A 22,176-nucleotide genomic window follows, 5' to 3' on the forward strand; every position below is an offset into this window, starting at 1 on the left:
ATCCAATGGACCCTAGAGAAAACAATCTAATTGGGTAATTAGTGAGCAACAAAGCTTTTAGGATTCTCTGTTCTAGACTTCCAGTTCCAGTGTTTAAGTCCATTTTTTTTAGAGTCAATGTGCATGTTGTAGATGATAGATCTCATTGCTCAATAGCTTAGAGCCTTGGTCTTTCTTTTAGAGTTTAATTTTCAAAACTAATTAATGTAAACCAAAATAAAATTTAAAAATGTAGAATCTTCAAGCTTCATTCAATGGCACCTCCAAAATCAACCACCATGGCATGGAAATATGTTAGCAAGAAGGGAAAGATCTTAATGCTAGTTATGTGGACATCAATTCACTGGCTTTTTGACAAGAGGAGTGGATCATCTCCTTAGCATTAGCAATGGAAGTGGAGGTGGTGTTGAAGGCTACACTAAGATATTGAGGAGCAAAAAGAATGCAATGGAGAAAGATTATTATAGTTCAAAGGTGGAAAGGGAAAGTTCAAAGAAGGGAGAAGATGAGGTAGTGAATTGAGAGGGAGATTGCCATGTCTTCCTCAAATACCATTCATTCTACGTCAATCATTAGCGGCTCAAGTTCTATGGCTACCCGAACGAAATTAGGTGGAACCACAACATTAAATCAATTCTGGAAACCTATGGAGAAAGAAGTTGATGATGTTATTGCAGATTTTTTTTGTGCATGTGCAATTCCATTTAATGTGGCCAAGGGTCCCAATTTTAGAATGCATTCAAAAAGGCCATTGATATTGGCAATGGGTATGTTCCTCCTGGATCCGAGGTTTTAAGGACCACTTTGCTAAAGAAAACAAGAGATAGTGACAGATAAGTTGTTTGATATTAAACAGTATTGGAAGCATATAGGATACACTATTTTGAGTGATGGTTTTGTTAGATTTGTGTCATCGAATATGCTTGTTTATTGCCCTCAAGGGGTATTTTCTTTTGAAGGTAGTTAATGTATGGATCAAGTGAAAACAACAAAATTTATTTTCAGAATTTTGGATGGAGAAATTCAAGAGGTTGGAGAGAAAAATGTGGTCCAAGTTGTCATAGATAATGCATAAAACTGTGTTGGTGTAGGGAAGATGATTATAGAGAAGTATGTAAGAATTTATTGGACCACTTATGCAACTCATTGCTTGGACTTATTGTTGCATGATTTATCCAAATTTCCTTGGGTCAATGAGACAATCCAAAGAGCCAAAACAGTTGTAAACTTTATCATCAACCATCGTGTCACTTTGAGCATATGAAGGAAAAATCCATCTAAGGAGTTGTTGAGGCCTTGTGATACAAGGTTTGCCATCTTTTATATTACTCTGAAAAGAGTTGTCGAGGAGAAAACAATCCGAAGAGCTATTTTTAACTTTTTTGCACTACTGAGTGGGAGAGATCTCAGCTTTCAAAAGAATCGAAGGGGAAAATGTGGAACAAATAGTGCTCAACAGTGGCTTTTGGCAAAATAATGACAAGGTTTAAAAATGTGTTGTCCAATTGTTGATGTGCTTCGCTTGTTTGATGGTGACAAACCTTGTCTGGGTTTTGTTTATGAGGGCATGGATCATTTCAAGGAAGCCATTGCGGATGCTTTTAATAATGTGAAAGCTGATTACCGAGAAATATGGGAGGTAATTGATCAAATATGTAAGATGATGCATAGTCCTTTGCATTCAACAACGTGTTATTTGGACCCTAGATTGTTTGGGATATCAAGACATCAAGATGGAGAAGTCATGAATGGACTTTATGAGGCTATTTAGTATTGACAAGGTAGACCTAGATCCATCAATTTCAACTTTGGTTAGATCTCAACAGAGGGCATATAGGTTAGAAGAAGGGATATTTGGAATAAAAAAAATGAAGTCTGATAGGAGCATAAGTGATTCAACATTATGGTGGGATTTTTATGCATTAGGGGCCCCATAATTGCAAAAGTTTGCAATTTGTGTTTGAAGCTAGGGACAAAGTGGATCAATGTGTGAAAGGAATTGGAGTTTCTTTGACCATATTCATTCTACGAAAAGAAATAGATTGTTATCTGGAACGTTAGAAGATCTTGTTTACGTTCATAATAACTTGCAGTTGCCTTTAAATAATGTGGCTAAAGACTCATCCAATTCTTCTACTCCATGCATCAATCCTGTTCCAGATGCATCAAGGGATGAAGGTGATCTTGACATTGACAGTGATAGAGCTAGTGTTGAATCTAGTGGTGATCATGCTTCTAGCGGATTTACAATCCCTAGTGTCCTTGATGATATAGAACTTTTTGATGTAACAAGTAGGCCACGGTATCATCAAGAATAAAACTTGTGTTCCTGTTTTAGTTTTCTTTTTGCATGATCAATTTTCTAAAAATTTTCTATGTTATTTCATGCTTTCGATATTATGTTTCATGAACTTGTTTCTAGATTTTGAACAAGAAATTGGACGTACACAACTTAAACATGTGCAATGACTGGGAAAATTTCCCAGACATTCCCTATTTGGTAGACAATTCAGGCTGTTTTTGAACTATTTCTTGGTTTGTTTTGGAAACAAAAACATTACCAAAACATTTTGCAATAGAAAACAAGAGGTTGCTTTTGAGAACAAAGCTTTGAAACTTTCAGCATCTACTTCATGAGGCCAAACCTTTTTCACCAATAAGTACACCATAAGAAAGAAGATGATTACAATGCACTTGGTTTGATGAGAAGGATACTTGCCTCTGCTATTAAAGTTAGTTCCATTGACCAACTTTGAGTTTCAGTTTCCTTGCTTACAGTAAAATCTTGGGCAATTTTCTCCTAATCAGGGTGCAAGTGACAAGCATTTTTAAAGCATATTAATATTTCCTAATACTAGCATGAGTTCATGACATGTTGTATTATAATATCTCTTATCGTATGTTGTGCTATCTAGTCTATCTCGACATGCAAACTATTGTTAGTTATACTATCTTTTGGCATGTACTGTTATTTTCACACTAGTAGGTCTAATGTGGCATCCATGAACAGAGGTATTTTCTCTACTTAAATGACTTCACCTTCCTTGTACATTCATTTAGTTTTGAGAATATAATGTCTTGTTCTCCAAGCAAGTTCAGTGTCCTATTGTTCAACTAAAGAAGTTTGTTCACTTATCATCTTGCTCCATTTCCAACTGCACTACTTGCCTATGTTGAATTGCTCAAACTAAACCAATTTGCCATGCATCACCTCCAAGTTTGACCAAAAATTATTTTGGAGAGCGGAAGTCAACTTTTGAACCTACTTTATACATGTCTATTTGCTTTAAGTATTTTAAACTAATTCACACCCTGAACTTGCTTGTAACAAGATTGCCTCCTCTTTATGCACATTATGAACTGGTTCTTTGGTGCATGAAAAATTTAACATTCTGTTTACTGTGCACATTTTGTCTGTCCTTTTCAATCTTTTCCTCATTGATCTAGGTACACTGTTGAGGAGATCTTATATATTTTTTAGAATATGGGAAATTGCTATATATGCCATTGTTCTTCCTTTCAGTGTAATTATTTATCAGACTATAGGATAACACATGATAATTCTTTTGCAAGTGGCTTGGATAATATATTTGAAGGGTATCAATACAGTGAATAGAACAATTTCCAATGACTGGTTTTAATTGAACAAATCTTCAGGTTTATAACCTAATCACAAGGAAAATACAGGTCTTGGTTAATTAATATTTTATTGGAAAAATATGACCTGGATTATCCACAGTACTTTGTTCATCAGATTGATGTTTCGATAATCCGGGTCATATTTTTCCAAGAAATGACGACAGAAGTTTAAAATTCAGTATAATATTTTTTTTATTTTTAGTTACCCTTTAGGTTATATCCTCCTTCTGTAATGTCCCCTTTCTATAAATCACAAAAATACTTGCAAGAATAAAAAAAACTCCCTCTTAGGCATTTCTGCAAACACTTGACTTACAAACATTTATTGCAACACTGGGTATGTAAACGGAGAAGCTTTGGTTCATAGGGACGTTTTTAAACACTTTATGTGTCTAATTAACGGAAGCTTTACCATAGGGGTATTCTGTCAAAAAGTTTTCTTGCATCTACATATTAAAACCTCATTCAAATATAACACCAGTAACAGCAACAAAACACAGCCAACATTTATTTAGTATTATCTTAAGATTGCATGCCAAGATATCACTTTAGAACCTGAGACTTGCTGTTGTAAAAATGGCACTGTTTGGATGGGGAATGGCTGTAGATGACTGTGATGTATTAAGTTGAGTCAACCCCTCTTCTAACCTCTGAAATTCAGCCTTAGTTGTTACCCTCTGACTCCTGATAATGGCTCTGCAACAATAATACTGAATGCTGTATCTATCCTGAGTTGTTGGAGAGATTTTGGCTTCCAAAATAGTGAGGTTGACTTGTATAATATGTGATTTCAGCTTGCTGCAGCAATGCAGCCTCCACACCATAGAATTTGTCCTCCTGGATATGACCTTCAACTTGCAAGAAAACAGTGAACTGGGCTCTGCAATAGTTTGATTCGGCTGTAAATTGCTTTCAGACTTGAACATCCAAAATAGAACTTGTTACGCCGGCAGTAAGACAGACTCAGCATGCTGCAATAAAATGTACTCAGCTTGCTAAACTGAAAAGGACTCGGTCTGCTACAAAAGTGAGGAACTTGTTCAGAACTTCGGTCTGCATACAAGAGGGAAATGATCTCAACCCCATGCAAATTTATATTTAGCTGGCCATCATACTACAAATTCAGCCTCCCAATTATGATGATTCAACCTGAACAAAACAACTGAATTCGGCCCTCTAATGGCTGGTAAACTAGGCCTCAGACTGCTGTAGGAACTCGGCATTCTCCCATGATAATTTGGCCTGCAAGAAGACAACTCGATCTGCTGAGTGTAATCAAATTTGGCTCAATGACTCGGCCTTCAGTCTGCAAATAAAGCCAACTTGGCCTCCTGGTGATGATGCACTCAGCCTGCAAATAAGAAGTATCTTGGCCTTTCCACAAGATGATACTGTAAGGGTATTTAGGTTTGCAAATGATGGACTCAATCTGCAATAACTACCAGAGCTTGGCCTCCTAAACATTGGTAGCCTTGATCTGCTAAGCCTGCAAATGCTGAGATCTTGATCCCCAAAATTGAAGTGCTAATGAGAAGCCTGGGTGGCTCCTCTTTTTTGATATGTAGGACAATTGAGAGATCTGAAGTGATCACTCCTCATCGACTGGTTAGGGTGTATCGTTGCAAAACTGAAACCAATCTGGCCGGATCAACTAAGGTGGATCTCGCACCACCAAAACTACCCACCTTTCCTTCAGGTTCCAAGAGCTCTCAGATATGTTAACAAAACAATATCCAATTCATCTTCCCACCTGTCCAAGAGCAAGTTCCAGTCTTCTTTTTAATGTCATGGGCTATCCGAATACCATGGTTAATTACCATGGGTCTTTTTTTCTTTTTTAATAAAGTGAATTTATAGGGTTTTATTCCTTAATTAATTAAAAAGTCACTTAGTAATCACTTCTTAATTTAATTACTCAATATCACCTTAGAGATGACATTAAATAATTAAATTAATTGTCTCCTGTCTTCTGTTCTTGGAAAGGGACATTACACGTTCTATATTGTTTGATTCATTTTTGTTATATCCTTCATGCTTGTAGAACTAAACTTTGTTATTAGTGGACCATTGTATTAGCCTAGGGCATCATGGATGGGGTAATTCCTTTCAATTGCAGGTTTTATTGTCTATAAATTGCTTGTTTGGTTAACCTCTCATTGTTTATAATTTTCAGTCTATTCCTCTACTACCTTGAGATTGTAATTACAGTTGGCTCCCTACAGTGCGTAAGGTTTATCTTATTCTTTTATCTCTATGATTTTTTGTACTTTCGGGAATGATTTTGTACTCCCCTATAACCTGTTTTGGCAAGTTATACTCTCCAGTTCTATTGACTTATATTGGTCATTAGTGGTCATTAATATAATTTCATTTCATTTTCTCATTTGTTCTTTCCATGGAGTGTTTTAACTTTTGAATAATAGAAACTTTGAACTAATAATCTAATGCCCATGTGGATGTCTTTTTTATTTTTCCTATATTTCAGATACTAGATAATAATGGATGGATTTGTTTCAGAAGCATCATAATTGTAATATTAACTTTGCGTATTTCAGTGTGAGCTGGATCACATTTTGCAGGATGACCCCTGGCATGTACACATTCAGCAATTCTTTGGGACTTTGTGGCATGCATTTATGTACATGTTAGAACACTCGTATGTGTCATTGGTAGGATTGGTGGCGCTGTTACTGATATCAATTCTCTTCGTTCCTGTCAAAGTATCTAGGAAACGAAGGGTTTTGATTGGGTTTCTTCATGTTTCTGCTCATATGACTGCTGCCATGCTTCTCATGCTCTTATTGGAGCTAGGTATTGAAACTTGTGTCCGCCATAAGTTGTTGGGAACGTCAGGTATGTCATGTGTCTATTAAATAAACATATGAAACATTGCAAGGAATAATGTTATAGTGGAGCTGTAATTTGCAGGAATCACATATTTCATATTTTGAAGGAGTGTTTTGTCAGTTCATAATATTTAGACCATAAACTTGTCATGAGAAATGTCAAATATGTTTTAACCTGGAGGACTAATCACTAATGTCTTTTTCTTTGAATTGGAACCTCAAATACTTGGGGTTTTAAGTCGCTTTAGCAGAACACAGGATGCATCATTTGCTAAAATTTGCAAATTTTATTTTGCAGACGAGTTTTTGTTTCTTATTACTGAGTTCTATGGAAGGAAGTTTGTTGTTTTTACCATTTGAATTGCAAAGCTGTTTTTGGTTTCTGACCTGCTCAACCAAATGCTGTTTGTAACATATTTGGTATTTAATATCAGCAAGCAGAAATCCCATACAAAATAGTGTAGATATCTCTAATATTATATATTTTCTGTGATTTCTGCTTGTGCTTTTCTGACTAGGCATTATCTTCATTCTTTCCTGATGATGGGTTCCTGGACTTGTTTTTCCAGAAGTAAGATAAGAGGTGTATAAACAATGTTTTGAAAAGCTGTAAATTTGAAAAACATGGAATTATCTTCATTCACAAGAAAACATTGACAAACACAGGAAAATGCAAAACAAAGTCTCAAGAAAATGGGAGATGTCGAGAAATTGGACGATCAGGATCTACATGTACAACAGAACTCCACATGTGTTTTGGAAATGTAACTAGCTTTGGTCTTCATAATTGTTATTGTACTCATTTCATTATGTATCTTATGTAACAAACAAAAGAAGAAAAGAAAAAGTTATTATTTTAAAGCATGGGTTTCATGCTTTTTATTGATGGTCTTCTAGGTAAAAGCATGTTCTTCATGTTTCTAGGGTTTGTTAGGTCATTGGATATATTGTCACAAGTCAAGAAAGTCAACATCATGATTATAAGACCCTTTTGGGCAAGATGTATCTTGTAAAAGAATTTATTTGAGTCTATAAGGTCTTGGAAACCTCCATAGTACAAATCGGCCTTGGCAGCTACAAGTTGGCCTAAAGGAGGGGATTCGACCCCTTGGAAAGGCTATAAATAGAAGCAGTTTCGACTTCATTTGGCACACACTCACTCACAAGTTCGATCTCTCAAGAAGAAGTTTGATTTGAAGCTAGAAGAGGCAAGAAAGGAAGAGTGAAGGTCTAGAAAGCAAGGAGAATCCAAGAAGAAGGAAGAAAGTATGTCTTTGGGCTCTATCTCTCTCACATGTGCGAAATCTAGGGTTTTTGCAGCGTCCAGGAAGGCCAAAATTTCATTTTTGAATTGCAAGAGATCAAGTTGCAGTATCAAGTTGCTGGAAGAGCAAATACTCTGTTTTGACCTCGTTGACCTTGGAAGGAACTATCTTGCTCAAAGGAGGATCTCTTGAAGCGCTGAATTAGGGTTTTTGTAGTAGCTATAGGGCCAAAGTTGCAGATTAGAGTTGCAAGGTCGAAGTTGGGGACAAAGTTGGAACTGGAAGCTAGTTGAAGCAAGATTGAGCCTTGTTGATCTAATCTATTTGGAAGGAATTCTTGAAGGGCTGACTTGGTGCTTGGAGGAGGACTTGGTCTAGGGTTTGGGTCTTGATTGTCTCATTTGAAGCAGATTCTATAAGAAGAGAAGAGATTTTATGGGTTTTCTCCTTGGAGGGGTTTTGTTGGCTTGGAGCTTAATTTCCGTGTCCACGGTCTTTACTATTTTGCTCTTGATAATTGTTTGATGAAGATCTAATAATGAAAACATAAGAAGATAAATAAACCACAGATGTCTAAAATCCAAAATTTGAATTAATCGCTGCCATAATGCATTTCCTAACATGGTATTAGAGCTAAGGTGAACAAGAGAGGGTAGCGGAGAAGATCATCTTGTAGACACAAAAGATGGTTTGCTAAGGGGAATCTCTTGCCGAGGGATCAAGGCCACATCAAACAATACAAGAAGGTTATTGTTCTCTCTTGAAATATCTATTTAAAAGCTCATTGGAAGGCATCTCTGAAGGAAGCATCAAAGGAATCTTGGTATCATTCATCACTCATTGAAGTTGTTGCTGAAGGTATCCTAGAAGACATCTTTCTAGGACATCATTGAAGTCTCTTTGAAGATTTGGAAAGCCTCAAGATAGTTGGAGACATCCTCAAAGAAGGGAAGACTCTTGATTGACAAGTAAGTATCATATTGTTACTATATGTCTAAATCTACAAGTCATATGGGTTCTTTCTGCAAGGAAAGCAATAAGCTTTTGGCTCAACAAATTTCCTAGGATGGAAGAAAATAATTGCTCAGGCACTTACAGAACATGAAGTAATGGAATATGTTCTTGGTGAAATTACTGAACCTAGCAAAGACAAGACTCAAGAACTAGAAAAATACATGAAAGGAGAAGTAAGGGAACAAAGGATCATTGTTGAATCCATTAAGGATCATCTTGTTCCATTTGTTGCTAATTTGAAGACTTCTAAGGCTATGTATGACAAGCTAGTAAATTTGTACTCTATAAGTACATCAGGACAAAAGATGTTTTTGAGAAATAAACTATATAAGATAAAGAAATCGAAGGATGAGGATATGGCCTCCTTTCTAATGAATATTTCTCAAATAAGAGATCAATTGCAAGGGCTTGGGGAGACAATTTCTTATTCTGAAATGACCATCTGTGTACTAAATGCCTTGACACTAGAATGGAGTAGTTTTGCAACTAGCATTTACTCTAAGAAAGACTCAAATCCTTTTGATGAGTTGTGAGCTCAATGCATTTTGGAAGAAACCGGGATCAAGGCAAACGATGACATCGATTCAATTGAACAGTCTCGAGCTTTTATTGCAAGGACCAAGAAGCTGAAAAAGGGAAATTTTGGAAAGTCCAAGAAGAAGCTAGATATGTCCAAGGTTAAATGCTTTGGATGCAATGAATATGGACACTTTAAGAGGGACTTTCCAAACAAGCAGAACAACAAGAGAAAGGAAAGAAGTGAAGCTCACACAACTGAAGAAGTGGGAGAACTTGAGCCAGAGGAGTTCTGGGATGGGTGACCTCCTGGGAAGTCCTGGTTACCGGGTGCAAGCCCCGGAAGTGATGATTGATGCTATGTGATTCGTTCTCCACATTTCACTAGTTTCAATCCCACTTCTTCACCCCTGTGAGCATCACCCGATGCAATGAGTGCTAAGTGAACTATTCAAAAATCATGAGAAATTAGTCAGTTACGACTACCTCTCATGGAAATGGTCATACGTTTGAATGACTTACTTAACGCAGTTGAATCCCAAAAATGATATCTAATATAATGCACTGCGTAATCCCCCATACTTAAACTTGAGAAGAAGCCGAAGAAAGAAGACGTCAAAGATCTTTACTATTGAAGAAGGCATCCTCTTTGTTAGGTTCTTTGTGAAGGTGGACTTTCCTTTAGGATAGAATGCATTATTGTTTACACTAGAAGAGTTTTGATTTTGTATGGCATCATAGATAGAAGTATGTGATAGTAGCATATTTAGAGTCTACTTGATTGAATTGCCTTGTAGGAATCATCTAGTCTTTAAAAATTGGACCATTTTGCATATTATTGTTCATCTAGGTATTCTCTAATATTATGTTAGAGATAGTCATTTTGCTAAGGTGGATCATCACGATCCTGTAAGAACCATCATCTTGGAAGGTTCTTGGAAGAAGCATTATGACAAGGATAGTATATATTCCATATAATATGGAAACAATACTCTTAAAGGATGAAGGAATGCAATTGGTCAAGTTGCAGGCTCATTGTAGGACATATAGCTAGATGATTGGATGAAAGCATAGGAATGGATATTTGAAGTAACTCTTCCTTTGGATATAGGATTCATAGGTACAAGAATCTTGTAAAAGAAGTTGGTCATAAAATATGCTTAGTATGGTTATATGATGCTTAAAAGAAGAATTTGACTCACTCTAGAATGAATAAAGAATTAGGACTTTCTCACTAGATTACGTAAAATAGTGATCAACATCCAGTATAGTCCCCGAAAGAAAAATTGTAACTTGGTAATCAATTTCAACCTTGGGCACTTTGATGCATGAAGGAAGACTCTTGTGAAAATGGACCATGAGAATGTTGATGATTTGATGAGAAAGCCATCAATACAAGGTAAGTCTAATATTTTTTTTATTGGTTATATAGTTAACATATTGTTTTGCTTCTTGGAAGGATATTACAGAAATACATGATAAATGTCGAGGCAAGCTAAACATATGATTTTGGCAATTATGAAGACAAGATGTGTTCATCTTGGGATTAAAAGGTAACAATGCGAAAAGATAACTTGAAGGTCAAATTCATACAATAACAAGAGATCACTTTCATGAGGAAGCTATGATTACCTTGAAGTTTGGTAAGGCTCAATATAATGCCTTCATTGTTGATGATGAGATGAAAGTGATGGCTTGAACCCTAACACAAGATTGAAGGAAGAAGATGGCTCCATGATACCTAGGAAGGAAGAAAGCTCGATATAATAAGATGCGAAGTAAAGAGGGAGCCATGCAGTTATAAAGAACAGGTCGCTGACACTCTTATGGAGACAGGCTATAAGGCTTGTGGTGTTGACTTCCCAAATTGAAAGGAAGTCTGAAATATTCTCTTGATTGGAGAGGGAGTAAAAGATTCTCCTTGAATAGGAGCAAGGATCTATTCCCTAATAAAAAAGGGAATGGGGATATCATCTCTGATTGAGAGGGAGTGATGATGGACATTGCATGTGCTTTCTCTTCTTCATGTGTCATGCACTTGACCAAGCCTAATAGTCATGAGTCTAAGTGAAGGCCTTGGAGAGAGAATGGTGGAGGATTGGATAAGCATCTGTGGTTTCCTTGAGGATAAAGCATCCAAGAAAGGAAAGAGACCGACACTCTCTGAGGATAGGATGGGTATCCAAGATAAGAGTGGTTGAAGAGGACCAATATTCTTTGAGGATTGAGAATCCAAGATAAGAATAGTCCTAAAAGGACATACCTAGTGAACATTTGAATGGGGTATGTGCCTTGTAGAGGTAGTGCGGTATCACACGGAAAGCCTCCCAGCATAATGCTCTTGAATGAAGATGAGCTTGTCTAGTTAGGCCTCAAAGACAATGCTGGTCATAATGTTGATGCTTACTGTTGGCTTATCAATCCGCCTCATCTTATGAGAACTCTTCAGTTTGAGAATGATATTTGTACTGGTTGTACAATTATGAATACCTCCCTAGTTAAGAGTTGTTGGAAAATGCAATGTGGCAGCTATTAATTCAAATTTTCGTTAACCTTAATACTTGTTTGTGAACTTTATTATTCTTTTTGTGTTTCTTTGTTAGATCTTCTTCATCAAACAAATATCAAGAAAAAAATAGTAAAGACATTGGGCACAAAAGTTAGGCTCCAAGCTAGGGAAAAACCCCTCCAAGGGAAAAACGTAGAAAAACTCCTCTTCTTATAGAATCTGCTTCAAATGAGATAACAAATACCCAAACCGTAGACCAAGTCCTTCTACAAGTACCAAGTCAGCCCTTCCAACAAAACCAACTTCTAACTGCAACTTCGATGACAACCTCTTCCCTGCAATTTTGGCCCTGTAGCTGCTGTAGAAACCCTCATCCAGCTTCTTCTTGAGTCCTTCCTTGAGCAAGAGAACACTTCCCTGTTGATTTCTAGTAGCATCGGATGTGCTCTAAGTCTCAAGTTTTGCAGGGAGGCTTGGGCACATGTATTCCAAAGAACCCAAAAAGCGTTTTGGGAAATTCCACCCAGAAACAGTGTTATTAAAATAATTAATTATTTTTAATGGGACCCTAAGTCTAAACTTAGGAAAATAAAAAATCAATGGGTATTAATCTAACTGTGGGTGTAACTTCTAGAAGAAGACGAGGATCAAGCAGAAATGATCTTAGCCATTGATTAGCTTCTAATCTGGGTCGTTGAATGTCAATGAGGAGATTATTTAAGGAAGCTTGAGGGTCATTTGGAGACACACTGAGAGTTCAGAAGTTCGTTTTTTTGAAGCAAAGCAGCTGCCGGGGGAATTTTGATAGTGAGCTTTTGCAGAGAGGGGCAGAGGGAGTTTTGGTTGGAGGATCTTCTCCGAGGCTAAGAATACTCAGCAGAGAGGCAGAGAGACACACAGAGGAGGCAGTGCAGAGGGCAGAGAGGGTGACACAGAGCTAGGAAGGGCTCACGCAGGCCCCACGCAGAGTAGTGCAACAACTTTCAGCGTAGAGGTCCAAATTTGTTGAGGGAGATGACGTTTTTGAGCTAGGAGGGTTGGAAAAGGCTTTTGAAGGCATATTGATTCCCAGTTGAGCTGACGCAGTGACTTAACGCTGACGCAGGGCTCACGCATGGGCAACGCAGAAGTAGCCGGAGAACTCACAGTTCAGCTGTCAGATTAGTCGGGACTTGCAGTGTAGAGTGAGGTAATCTCACCAGTTTCTTCTGCTAAGTGATTTTCTCTGTAACTAGATTGTTGGGAGGGCATCCAGTAGTTGTATTCAGAAATACTTCAGCTTAATAATAAAAACCCTCAGATCTGCTGCATCGGTTTTCCCGCATTGGGTTTTTCTAGGGACATTTTTCCAAAAACAACTGTGTCATTTGTGTGTATCTTTCTCTATTGTTCAGTTTCTTGTTTCGGCATATTATTTAATTGGTGTAGGCTATAGTGTATGCATTTTGATGTTTGCTATAGGAAACTGCAAATAACTTGTTCATGTAAATCTAGCAGGTAGAAGAAATGTCATCAGTGTTGCAGTAGGAATTCTTGGGTTCGAGGAATTTTCACATGGTATCAGAGCGAGTGCAAGTGAAGCAAGAAGAATAGTTCCAGAGAACTTAGCACTGAGCAGAAAAGGAGCTCGAAAAAGCTGCAAGAGGCAGCAGTTCGAAATCCCAGAGGGGTTTGCATAGTCCAAGCCGGGAGAGCAGAATTTTGAGGCAGTTGCTCTTTGAGTTAGTCAACAAAGAGAAGGGCTTCTAGATCAAGATCTTGTCGTGGCAGAGGGAGCAGCGCTAAAGCCTCAGCATGAGGAAGAGCTGGTGGGGCGCAGTTTTTCTGCAGGCCGTTTTACGGGGCAGAAAGACGTCAGAAGAGAAGAGAAGCATTGTGAGGGAGTTTTTCCTCAGTAGAATTCCTGTCAAGAAGTCTGTTTTGTTATTCGCTGAGCAGCAACAGTAAGAAGAAGAGAGGAGCAGTTCAACAATTTTCGTGGTAGAAATGGCAACCATTGGTTTGAGGGATCAGGATAGATTGGATGGAGCATCCAACTACGTCATCTGGAAGGCAAGGATGTCATTCCTTCTAGATGAGCCTGCTCTCAAGACATATGTCGACAACGTGGTGGTTGAGCCTGCAGATCCAGATCGCTGAAGAAGTACAAGGTAGAAATGGCAAAGGCGAAAAGAATTATCCTCGACGAAGTGAAGGATCTCATGTAATCTGTCACATCGCTAGTAGAGGAATTGCTAAGGAGATGTGGGATGTGTTGTTTACGCTGTATCAGGGATTTTCCGAGTAGCGGAAGATGTACTTAGAGCAGAAGCTGAGATCTGCTCAGATACAGAAGGGGGAACACGTAGATCCATTCCTCACGAAGTTCCAGGAGACCCGAGATGAGTTATCCGCTGTGGGGTCTACACCTCAAGATTCCGAGTTGGTTAGACTGGCCCTCAATTCTGTCTCAAATGAGTGGCAATTCTTTGTCCAGAGTATCCTAGGCAGGGCGACTTTTCTGAACTGGGATGAGATGTGGGAAGCTCTCAAGCAAGAAGAGCTGAGAAGAGACTTGGTCAAGTGTAAGCTTGACGGAAGCAGCAGCAGTGGGTCGAAGCCTAAGGAGGAGGATGAGAATGCAACCCTTGCATTGAAGAGGCAGCAGGAGCAACGGAGGCGGAAGGACGTCTCGAAGATAAAGTGCTTCAGGTGTGGTGAGATGGATCACTACGCAACACAGTGTGCTCTCAGGAAGAAGGACAAAGATGAGAAGCACGATTCGAAGGCTGCGCCCGCGAAGATCGAGGAGGAAGAGTTCGCCATGACAGCTGAGATATCTCTAGGAGGGAGGCGGGCTGATTTAGATTTGTAATTTGAAACAATGTTGCACGAAGCGCCCCCCCCGCCGATTCCAAGCCCTGAAGCGCGTCCCATACGGAAGCGCCTAGGAAGCTTGGCCGGAAGCGCCGAATTTTTTGCCGCTTCCTGGAAATTCGGAAGCGTGGTATGGAAGCGCCGCTTCCGAAGCACGCTTTGTATGGCGCTTCGGGCGTCGGAAGCGTGGCTCTTCGGAGGAGGAAGCGTTTAGAAAATCGTTTTTTTTTCAATTGTTTTTTTAATTTTAGGTGAGTTTGCTTGTTGGGGGTGGGTTCACTTTGGGTTAGGGTGATGAATGAAGGTAAAAAAAAAATATAAATATAGCAGATGCTCCCTCATGGTAATGTTAGATTCTTAAAGTAAAAGTGACATTCTCCTTTATTTTCATTTTCATCTTTTTACTTAAATTTTTAACATTACCATGAAATGACTCGGGATGTTTGAGAGTGGTTCCAGCCGGTTCCAGCCTCATTGGACTTCATATGGAGAAAATAGAATTTCATATCCTATTCAAAATTCAGTAGACTTAACAGTTTTCAGGAATTCAGGATCAATGGGATTGTGGCATTTCATTAGATTATATCAAGTATGAAGGTATGCGATTAGCATTTAATCAAGAGCACCAAGCCCTATATGTACCCTAGTGTTGGTGGTGTTAATTGTTGAACTCCTTTGTCACGCGGCACACCCTTAGCAAAAAATTACCTTTCAATCAAGTCAAAATCATCGATCAAGCATGTTAAGCTTTTTCTACCATATTTTAAGTCTTGAATTAGGTAGTTTGATCAAAATTGGGCAATGTTGACTAATATCACTAGACAATCGAGGTAGAGGCAAAGGCTAGACAAGAGGAGAAGAATCTAGATTCTAGATGGTTGATGCATCTAAATGGTTGATGCTCGAATAATTAATCATTAATGTACAATGCATGTTATATCTATCTTGATTTATGCAAAAATATGCATGTTTTCATGTCTTCTGCAACTAATTTGGTATTTGGGATGTTTGTTTTGAGTATAAATGCAAAAAAATATAAATATATATATATATATATATATATATATATAGAGCAGACGCTTCCGTAGACGCTTCGCTTCCTAGATTTTTGGAAAATGACGCTTCCACGTCCCCGCTTCGTACAACATTGGTTTGAAAGAGCTACAAATGGGCAGGATCCTTGAGGAACCCACCTCTCGGATCAATTCCTTGCTATGGGAGCCCAGATCAGAAGTAGTAGGATGGACTAGTGTCAGATGGTGCCGAGGAGTGTCGGAGAGACAGTTGCAGTGGCTAGGAGCGCCAGAGACTGAACAACGCAGAGCAGAGTTGGCAGCAGTGCAGATGGCACAGAGCAGAGGTCAGCAACAACGCAGTAGATTCAGAGGGTCAGCGCAAAGACTAGCAACAGTTAGGCTCCAACATTCACATGGTATCATACTGAACACAGTTAGTTCAATAATTTGGGATGTTTTTCCGTTGTTGATGCAGTATTAGTAGCAGTTTGTAGTGCAGGAGAAGTTGGCAGTGCTAGTGCCAGTAACAGCACGGATGCATAAACTCAAAGGGAGTTGCAGTACGGATGCAATGTTGACAGTGGTAGGGTCAGCAACAGTACAGATGCAACATTTGCGCAGTGGTTGGTGGATAGCATGTCAGACATCAACAACGCAGAGGGAGATGTTACAAAACAGAGTGATGCTTCAACAGGTTGCATTACTAGAGCACATTCCTCGCTAAGAGGGAGTGTTGATTTCTGGTAGCATCGGATGTGCTCTAAGTCTCAAATTTTGTAGGGAGGCTTGGGCACATGTATTCCAAAGAACCTAGAAAGCATTTTGGGAAATTCCACACAGAAACAGTTTTATTAAAATAATTAATTATTTTTAATGGGACCCTAAGTCTAAACTTAGGAAAATAAAATAATTAATGGGTATTAATCTAACTGTGGGTGTAACTTCTAGAAGAAGACGAGGATCAAGCAAAAATGATCTTAGCCATTGATTAGCTTCTAATCTGGGCCGTTGAATGTCAACGAGGAGATTATTTAAGGAGGCTTGAGGTTCATTTAGAGACACGCTGAGAGTTCAGAAGTTTGATTTTCTAAAGCAGAGCAGTGGTCGGGAGAATTTCGATAGTGAGTTTTTACAGAGAGGGGCAGAGGGAGTTCTGGCTGGAGGATCTTCTCCGGAGCCAAGAATACTTAATAGAGAGGCAGAGAGACACATAGAGGAGGCAACGCAGAGGGCAGAGAGGGTGACACAGAGCCAGGAAGGGCTCATGCAAGCCCCACGCAGAGCAACGCAACAACTTCCAGTGTAGAGGTCCGAATTTGCTGAGGGAGCTGACGTTTCTGAGCCGGGAGGGTTGGAAAAGGCTTCTGAAGGCAGATCGATTCTCAGTTGAGCTGACACAGTGACTTAGAGGCTAACGCGGGGCCCACGCAGGGGTAGCGCAGAAGTAGTCAAGGAACTCGTAATTCAACAGCTGGATCAACTGAGACTTGTAGTGTAGAGGAGGGTAATCTCACCAATTTCATCTGCTAAGTGATTTTCTCAGTAACTGGATTGTCGAGACGGCTTATAGGAGTTGCATTCATAAATACTTCAACTTAATAATAAAAACCCTCAGATTTGCTGCACCAGTTTTCCCGCATTGGGTTTTTCGGGGACATTTGTCCAAAAACAACTGTGTCATTTGTGTGTATCTTTCTCTATTGTTCAGTTTCTTGTTTCGACATATAATTTAATTGGTGTAGGTTGTAGTGTATGTATTTCAATGTTTGCCATAGGAAACTGCAAATAACTTGTTCATGTAAATCTAACAAGTAGAAAAAATATCATCAGTGCTGCAGTAGGAATTCTCGGGTTTGAGGAATTTTCACATTCCCAAGGTCAACGAGGTCAAGATATTGTATTCTTCTTTCCAACAACAAGATACTGCACTTTGCTCTTATGCAACTCGGACCTGCAGTTTCAGCCTCCTTTGTAGTTGTAGAAACCCTAGAATTTGCACGTGAGAGATAGAGAGGGAGAGTCCAAAAACAAGTTTTCTTTGACTTCTTTTGCCTTCTAGACCTTCGCTTAACCTTCCATATCTCTTCTAGTTGTAGATCGAACCTTTTTTGAGAGTTCAAACTTGTTGTTGAGTGAATGACAAATGAGGTCGAACTGCTCCTTTATATGGACTTTCCAAGTAGTCAAATTCCCTCCTTTAGGCCAACTTGAAGCTTCCAGGGCCGACTTGTACTTTGGAGGTTTCCAGGACTTTCTAGACTCAAAATAAATTCTTTTACAAGATATATTTTGCCTAGAAGGGTCTTATAAACATGATGTTGACTCTCTTGACTCATGACAATATATCCTATGACCTAACAAACCCTAGAAGCACGAAGAACATGCTTTTACCTAGAAGACCATCAATAAAGAGCATGAAACCCATGCTTTGTAATAATAATTTTTTCTTTTCTTCTTTTGTTTGTTACATAAGATACATATTGAAATGAGTACAACAACAATTATGAAGACTAAAACTAGTTACATTTCCAACACTCCCTCTTAACTAGAGAGGTATTCATAGTTGTACAACTAGTATAACATCATTCTTAAACTGAAGAGTTCTTATGAGAAGAGTCAGATTGATAAGCCAAACTGTAAGCATCATCATTATGACGAACACTGTCCTTGATGCCTAACAAGACAAGCCCAACTTCATTCGAGAGCATTATGTTGGGAGGATTTATGTGTGATACCGCACTACCTCTACAAGGCGCATACCCCATTTGGATTTTGACAAGGTATGTCCTTTTAGGACTATTCTTATCTTGGATTTCCATTCTTGAATCCTCCAAGAATATTGGTCCAATTCAACCACTCTTATCTTGGATACCTGTCCCATCGTCAAAGAGTGTCGGTACGTTTTCTTTCTTGGAATTTTTATTCTCAAGGAAACCACAGATGCTTATCCAATTATCCACCATTCTTTCTTCATGACCTTTACTTAGACTTAGGACTGTTAGTCCTGGTCAAGTGTATGACACATGAAGAAGAGAATGCACATGTGATGTCCAATATCACTCCCTCTCAGCCAGAGAGGATATCCCTATTCCTCTTTGATTAGGGAATATATCCTTGCTCCTATTTAAGGAGAATCTTTTACGCCTTCTCAAATCTAGAGGAGATTTCAGACTTTTTTTGAATTTTGGAAGTCAACACCACAAGCCTTATAGCTTGTCTTTATAAGAGTATCAGCTACTTTGTTCTTCATAGCTACATGGCTTTCTCTTTTCTTTGCATCTCTTGTATCGAGCTTACATCCTTTGGAGGTATCATGGAGCCATGTTCACTCTTCAATCTTGTGACATGATCTAGGGCATTTCTCTTGCTCATCACTTTAATCTTGTCATCATAGATGAATGCATTATATTGAGCCTTTCCAAACTTCAAGCTGATCATAGCTTCTGCATGAAAGTGATCTCCCTTATTGACCTTTAGGTTATCTTCTTGCACTGCTACCTTTCAATCCCAAGATGAATATATCTTGACTTTCTGACGCTAACAAACCAAGAATCACAACAAAGCTACTTTGCAAAACGGAATATAAACAATAGTAAATCTACTAGTGCACAAAATATAGACAACTTTTTACACAATTTTGTACAATAACCCAACTTCGTTATATTAATCCAATTGAATAATACAATAGTCTAGGGCTCCCGTACCAGGGATAATGGCCCTCATACATCCACTAGTACAAGATACAAAACTGGGGCTTGGTGTCAGTCCATCGACAACCAATCTACCCTCAACAAGATACTTTGACCATCTAGCTGATGTAGAGCTCCTCACAGCTGCCTTGGTCGCACCTTGTACCTACCCATGTCCTTCGGCTCCCGTTTTGCAGCATTGCCTCTATCAACGATCCAAGTCCATCAAGTCACTAAACCTTGGCTATCCAGTCTATTCACTAGTTGTGCCTTGGTACATCAAGGGCACAACACACATCGAGATCCCTGTCGAGTTGTTCACAACTCACAACTACCCATTGTTGCTTGTCAGCTGCTCAGGGACTTCAACCCGCTATAGTCTTCCTGCGCTGCTCCAATGAAGACTAACATAGGGCATGGAGGGCTGTCACCTATCACTGCAAGATGTCCGTCTCCCACAATGAACACGGGCTAGGAGGACTGCCCATCTTCTACTGTAGATGTCTTTCTCCACACACAAGTCTAGGGCTTCTCAAACTGCTCCTGGTTGATCAGACCCTTGAGCTCAAAAACTGCCACTCTAGTAACCACCTAAGTCCATGAAGAGGGTGCACACCAAACTCCAACTTGGGCACTATCACGCTGCCCTCCAATAGACCAATAATACCCAATCCACTGTCCACACTCGGTCCACTCTCACGTTGCCCTCCAACAGACCACGAGTGACCAATTCTTGTTGTAGCATCTGCTCCTAGTTAGGGCATCCAACACCTATGGAGACCCTTCCACTTGGCTGCTAACAAACTTTTCCTAGGACACCCATTCTCTCGCAAGTCACATGAACTCAAGAGGACAACCATACCTGTTCTGCAACCTTCTTCTGCTCTTCTTGACATGACACAAGCTGCTGATGTAATTTGTGTTGAAAAGTGTAACTAGGTTCAGTCTTCATAATGACATGTGTAATTGTGATTTTATGTAATTGATGTAAAGAAAAAAATAAAATTATTTTTGTAGTACTTGAATCATGGGTTTCATGATCAAGGAATTTTATTTTAGTTAAGGTTCCCATTGTGAACCTTTAGGTTTTGTCATCAAGTCATAAAAGTCAAATTGAGTCAATGTCATGTATGAAGGACCCTTCTTGGGCATGTTACATATTTGTATGAGTCATTAAAAGAATAAAAAGGCCCTCCAAGACCAAGCTCAAGCACCTCCTACAAGTTGGCTTCAAGAAGGAATAATGAAACCTCTCCAAAGGACATGTCGGCCTAGATCTTTGTCAAGTCGGCTTATATACATGGGCAAATCACTATAAATAGGCAGCTCGACTCTCATTTGGAAGCAAGCAATTCGGTCAAGAACAAGTCTGCAACAAGAAGTGCGAAGATCACTTGGGAAGGAGCCTCATCACCAATGAAGAGAGAAAAAGGAAGAGATTTTGGATATGTTTAGGGCCACTTTGATATCACACGTGCAAAGAAGAGAGGGATCATTTGCTGCAGAAGAAGCCGAGAAGAATTGCAGTCCTCTTGGGTAACCGAATTTGGAGAAGGACAAGTCAAAAGAGAAGCCAAGTTAAGCTAGAAGGAGACTCTATCCTAAGTGAAGGAATCAAGGGAATTATCTAGAAGGTGACACTTTCCAAGAAGCTGCAACTAGGGTTAAAGATTGCAGACCTAAATCAAGGGGCCAAAATTCTGAAAGGTAGCTGAGAAGGAGGAAGAAATAAGAAGGTTGACTATTGTTGACTCAAAGGAACTCATCAAAGAAGGTTTGAGACTTGGTCTTGGAGAGGCAAATAGGTCAAGAGTATTGGTCTTGGTGTTCGTCAGTTGAAGTCTCTATAAGAAGAAGAATTCGTTTGGGTTTTCCCCTCAATTGGGAGAGGTTTTGGCCTTGGTTGATAGCCTACATTGTGTGTCTCTTGTCTCTTTATTGTTTATGCTTTGGTAGTTGTTTAATGAAGAAGAACACGATAATAATCTAACAAAAGAGAAGATTCTAATCTATTGAAGTAAAAAGCATTCACAAGCAGTTATCATTAAATAGAGAAATCACTTAATCTTGATGCCCTAGATTTCTCAACAATATGCTCCTCTAGATGTCCTCAAAACTGTTATCCAAACTTCTTTTGGAACAACCTCATCCCTAGCAACAAAACACATCAACCAACCATATCTTTCTTTGTCCTGGACTTCTGTGCACTGCAATCATGTCAATGGACTACTTAGGGCTTCTAACAATCCTCTGTCAGCCCCTCCTTCACCTCCAAAAGACTTCCTACAGATGCAACCTCCTCTTCTCAAGTTTTGTCCACAATCTGCTACCCTTTTGGGTTAATACCAGCCCAAGTAACCCTTCTCGATCCTCCTGTTCAAAGAAACAAGGCTTGCAGCCTAGCCATGTCACCCAACGGCTCCACGACACCTTGTTTCAATGGCTAGATGACCCGTGGCTTACCTGTACAGTCAATTGGGAGTTGTGGCCTGCTTGGAGGATGAGATACCACACATAAATTAACCCAAAACACAACCCATAACTCTCCTAAGGCATGCGCTGCCTCTCTACACTAGCGCGGACCTCCTAGCCCATCAAGAAGATGTCAAATTGACCTTTCTCCAACTTGGACTTGTCCTCCTAGGTTGCGGCTCGCTTCAGACCACACAAACTATGTGATTGTTGCACTTGGATAGTCTAAAAATGAACTCTAACACCTTATATTTATACCAAACATAAGGGCTCCCAAACGACATGTGTTTTGGCACATTCATTCTCAAGCCTACATGACTTATGTGCTAAAAACCCATCCTTAAACTTCAAAAA

At 39.2% G+C, this 22,176-nt stretch overlaps 1 protein-coding gene across 3 annotated transcripts in view; it reads left to right on the forward strand.

Annotated features, from left to right (window-relative positions):
* The window catches only part of LOC149239407 (uncharacterized), a 130,558-nt gene that overhangs the window by 100,776 nt on the left and 7,606 nt on the right, over positions 1 to 22,176 (forward strand). For 2 of the 3 annotated variants that reach the window (XM_089373405.1, XM_089373407.1), the window contains one exon: positions 6,195 to 6,492. In XM_089373405.1, coding sequence (XP_089229531.1) covers positions 6,195 to 6,492 — 298 coding nt within the window. The remainder of the gene's footprint in view (positions 1 to 6,194; positions 6,493 to 22,176) is intronic. The other variant, XM_089373406.1, reaches the window with a different exon arrangement.

The sequence above is a fragment of the Pinus tabuliformis genome, chromosome 8 (assembly GCF_031772625.1).
Source record: "Pinus tabuliformis cultivar Carrire ecotype Pingquan chromosome 8, CPIR1, whole genome shotgun sequence".
Classification (NCBI taxonomy): Eukaryota; Viridiplantae; Streptophyta; class Pinopsida; order Pinales; family Pinaceae; genus Pinus; species Pinus tabuliformis.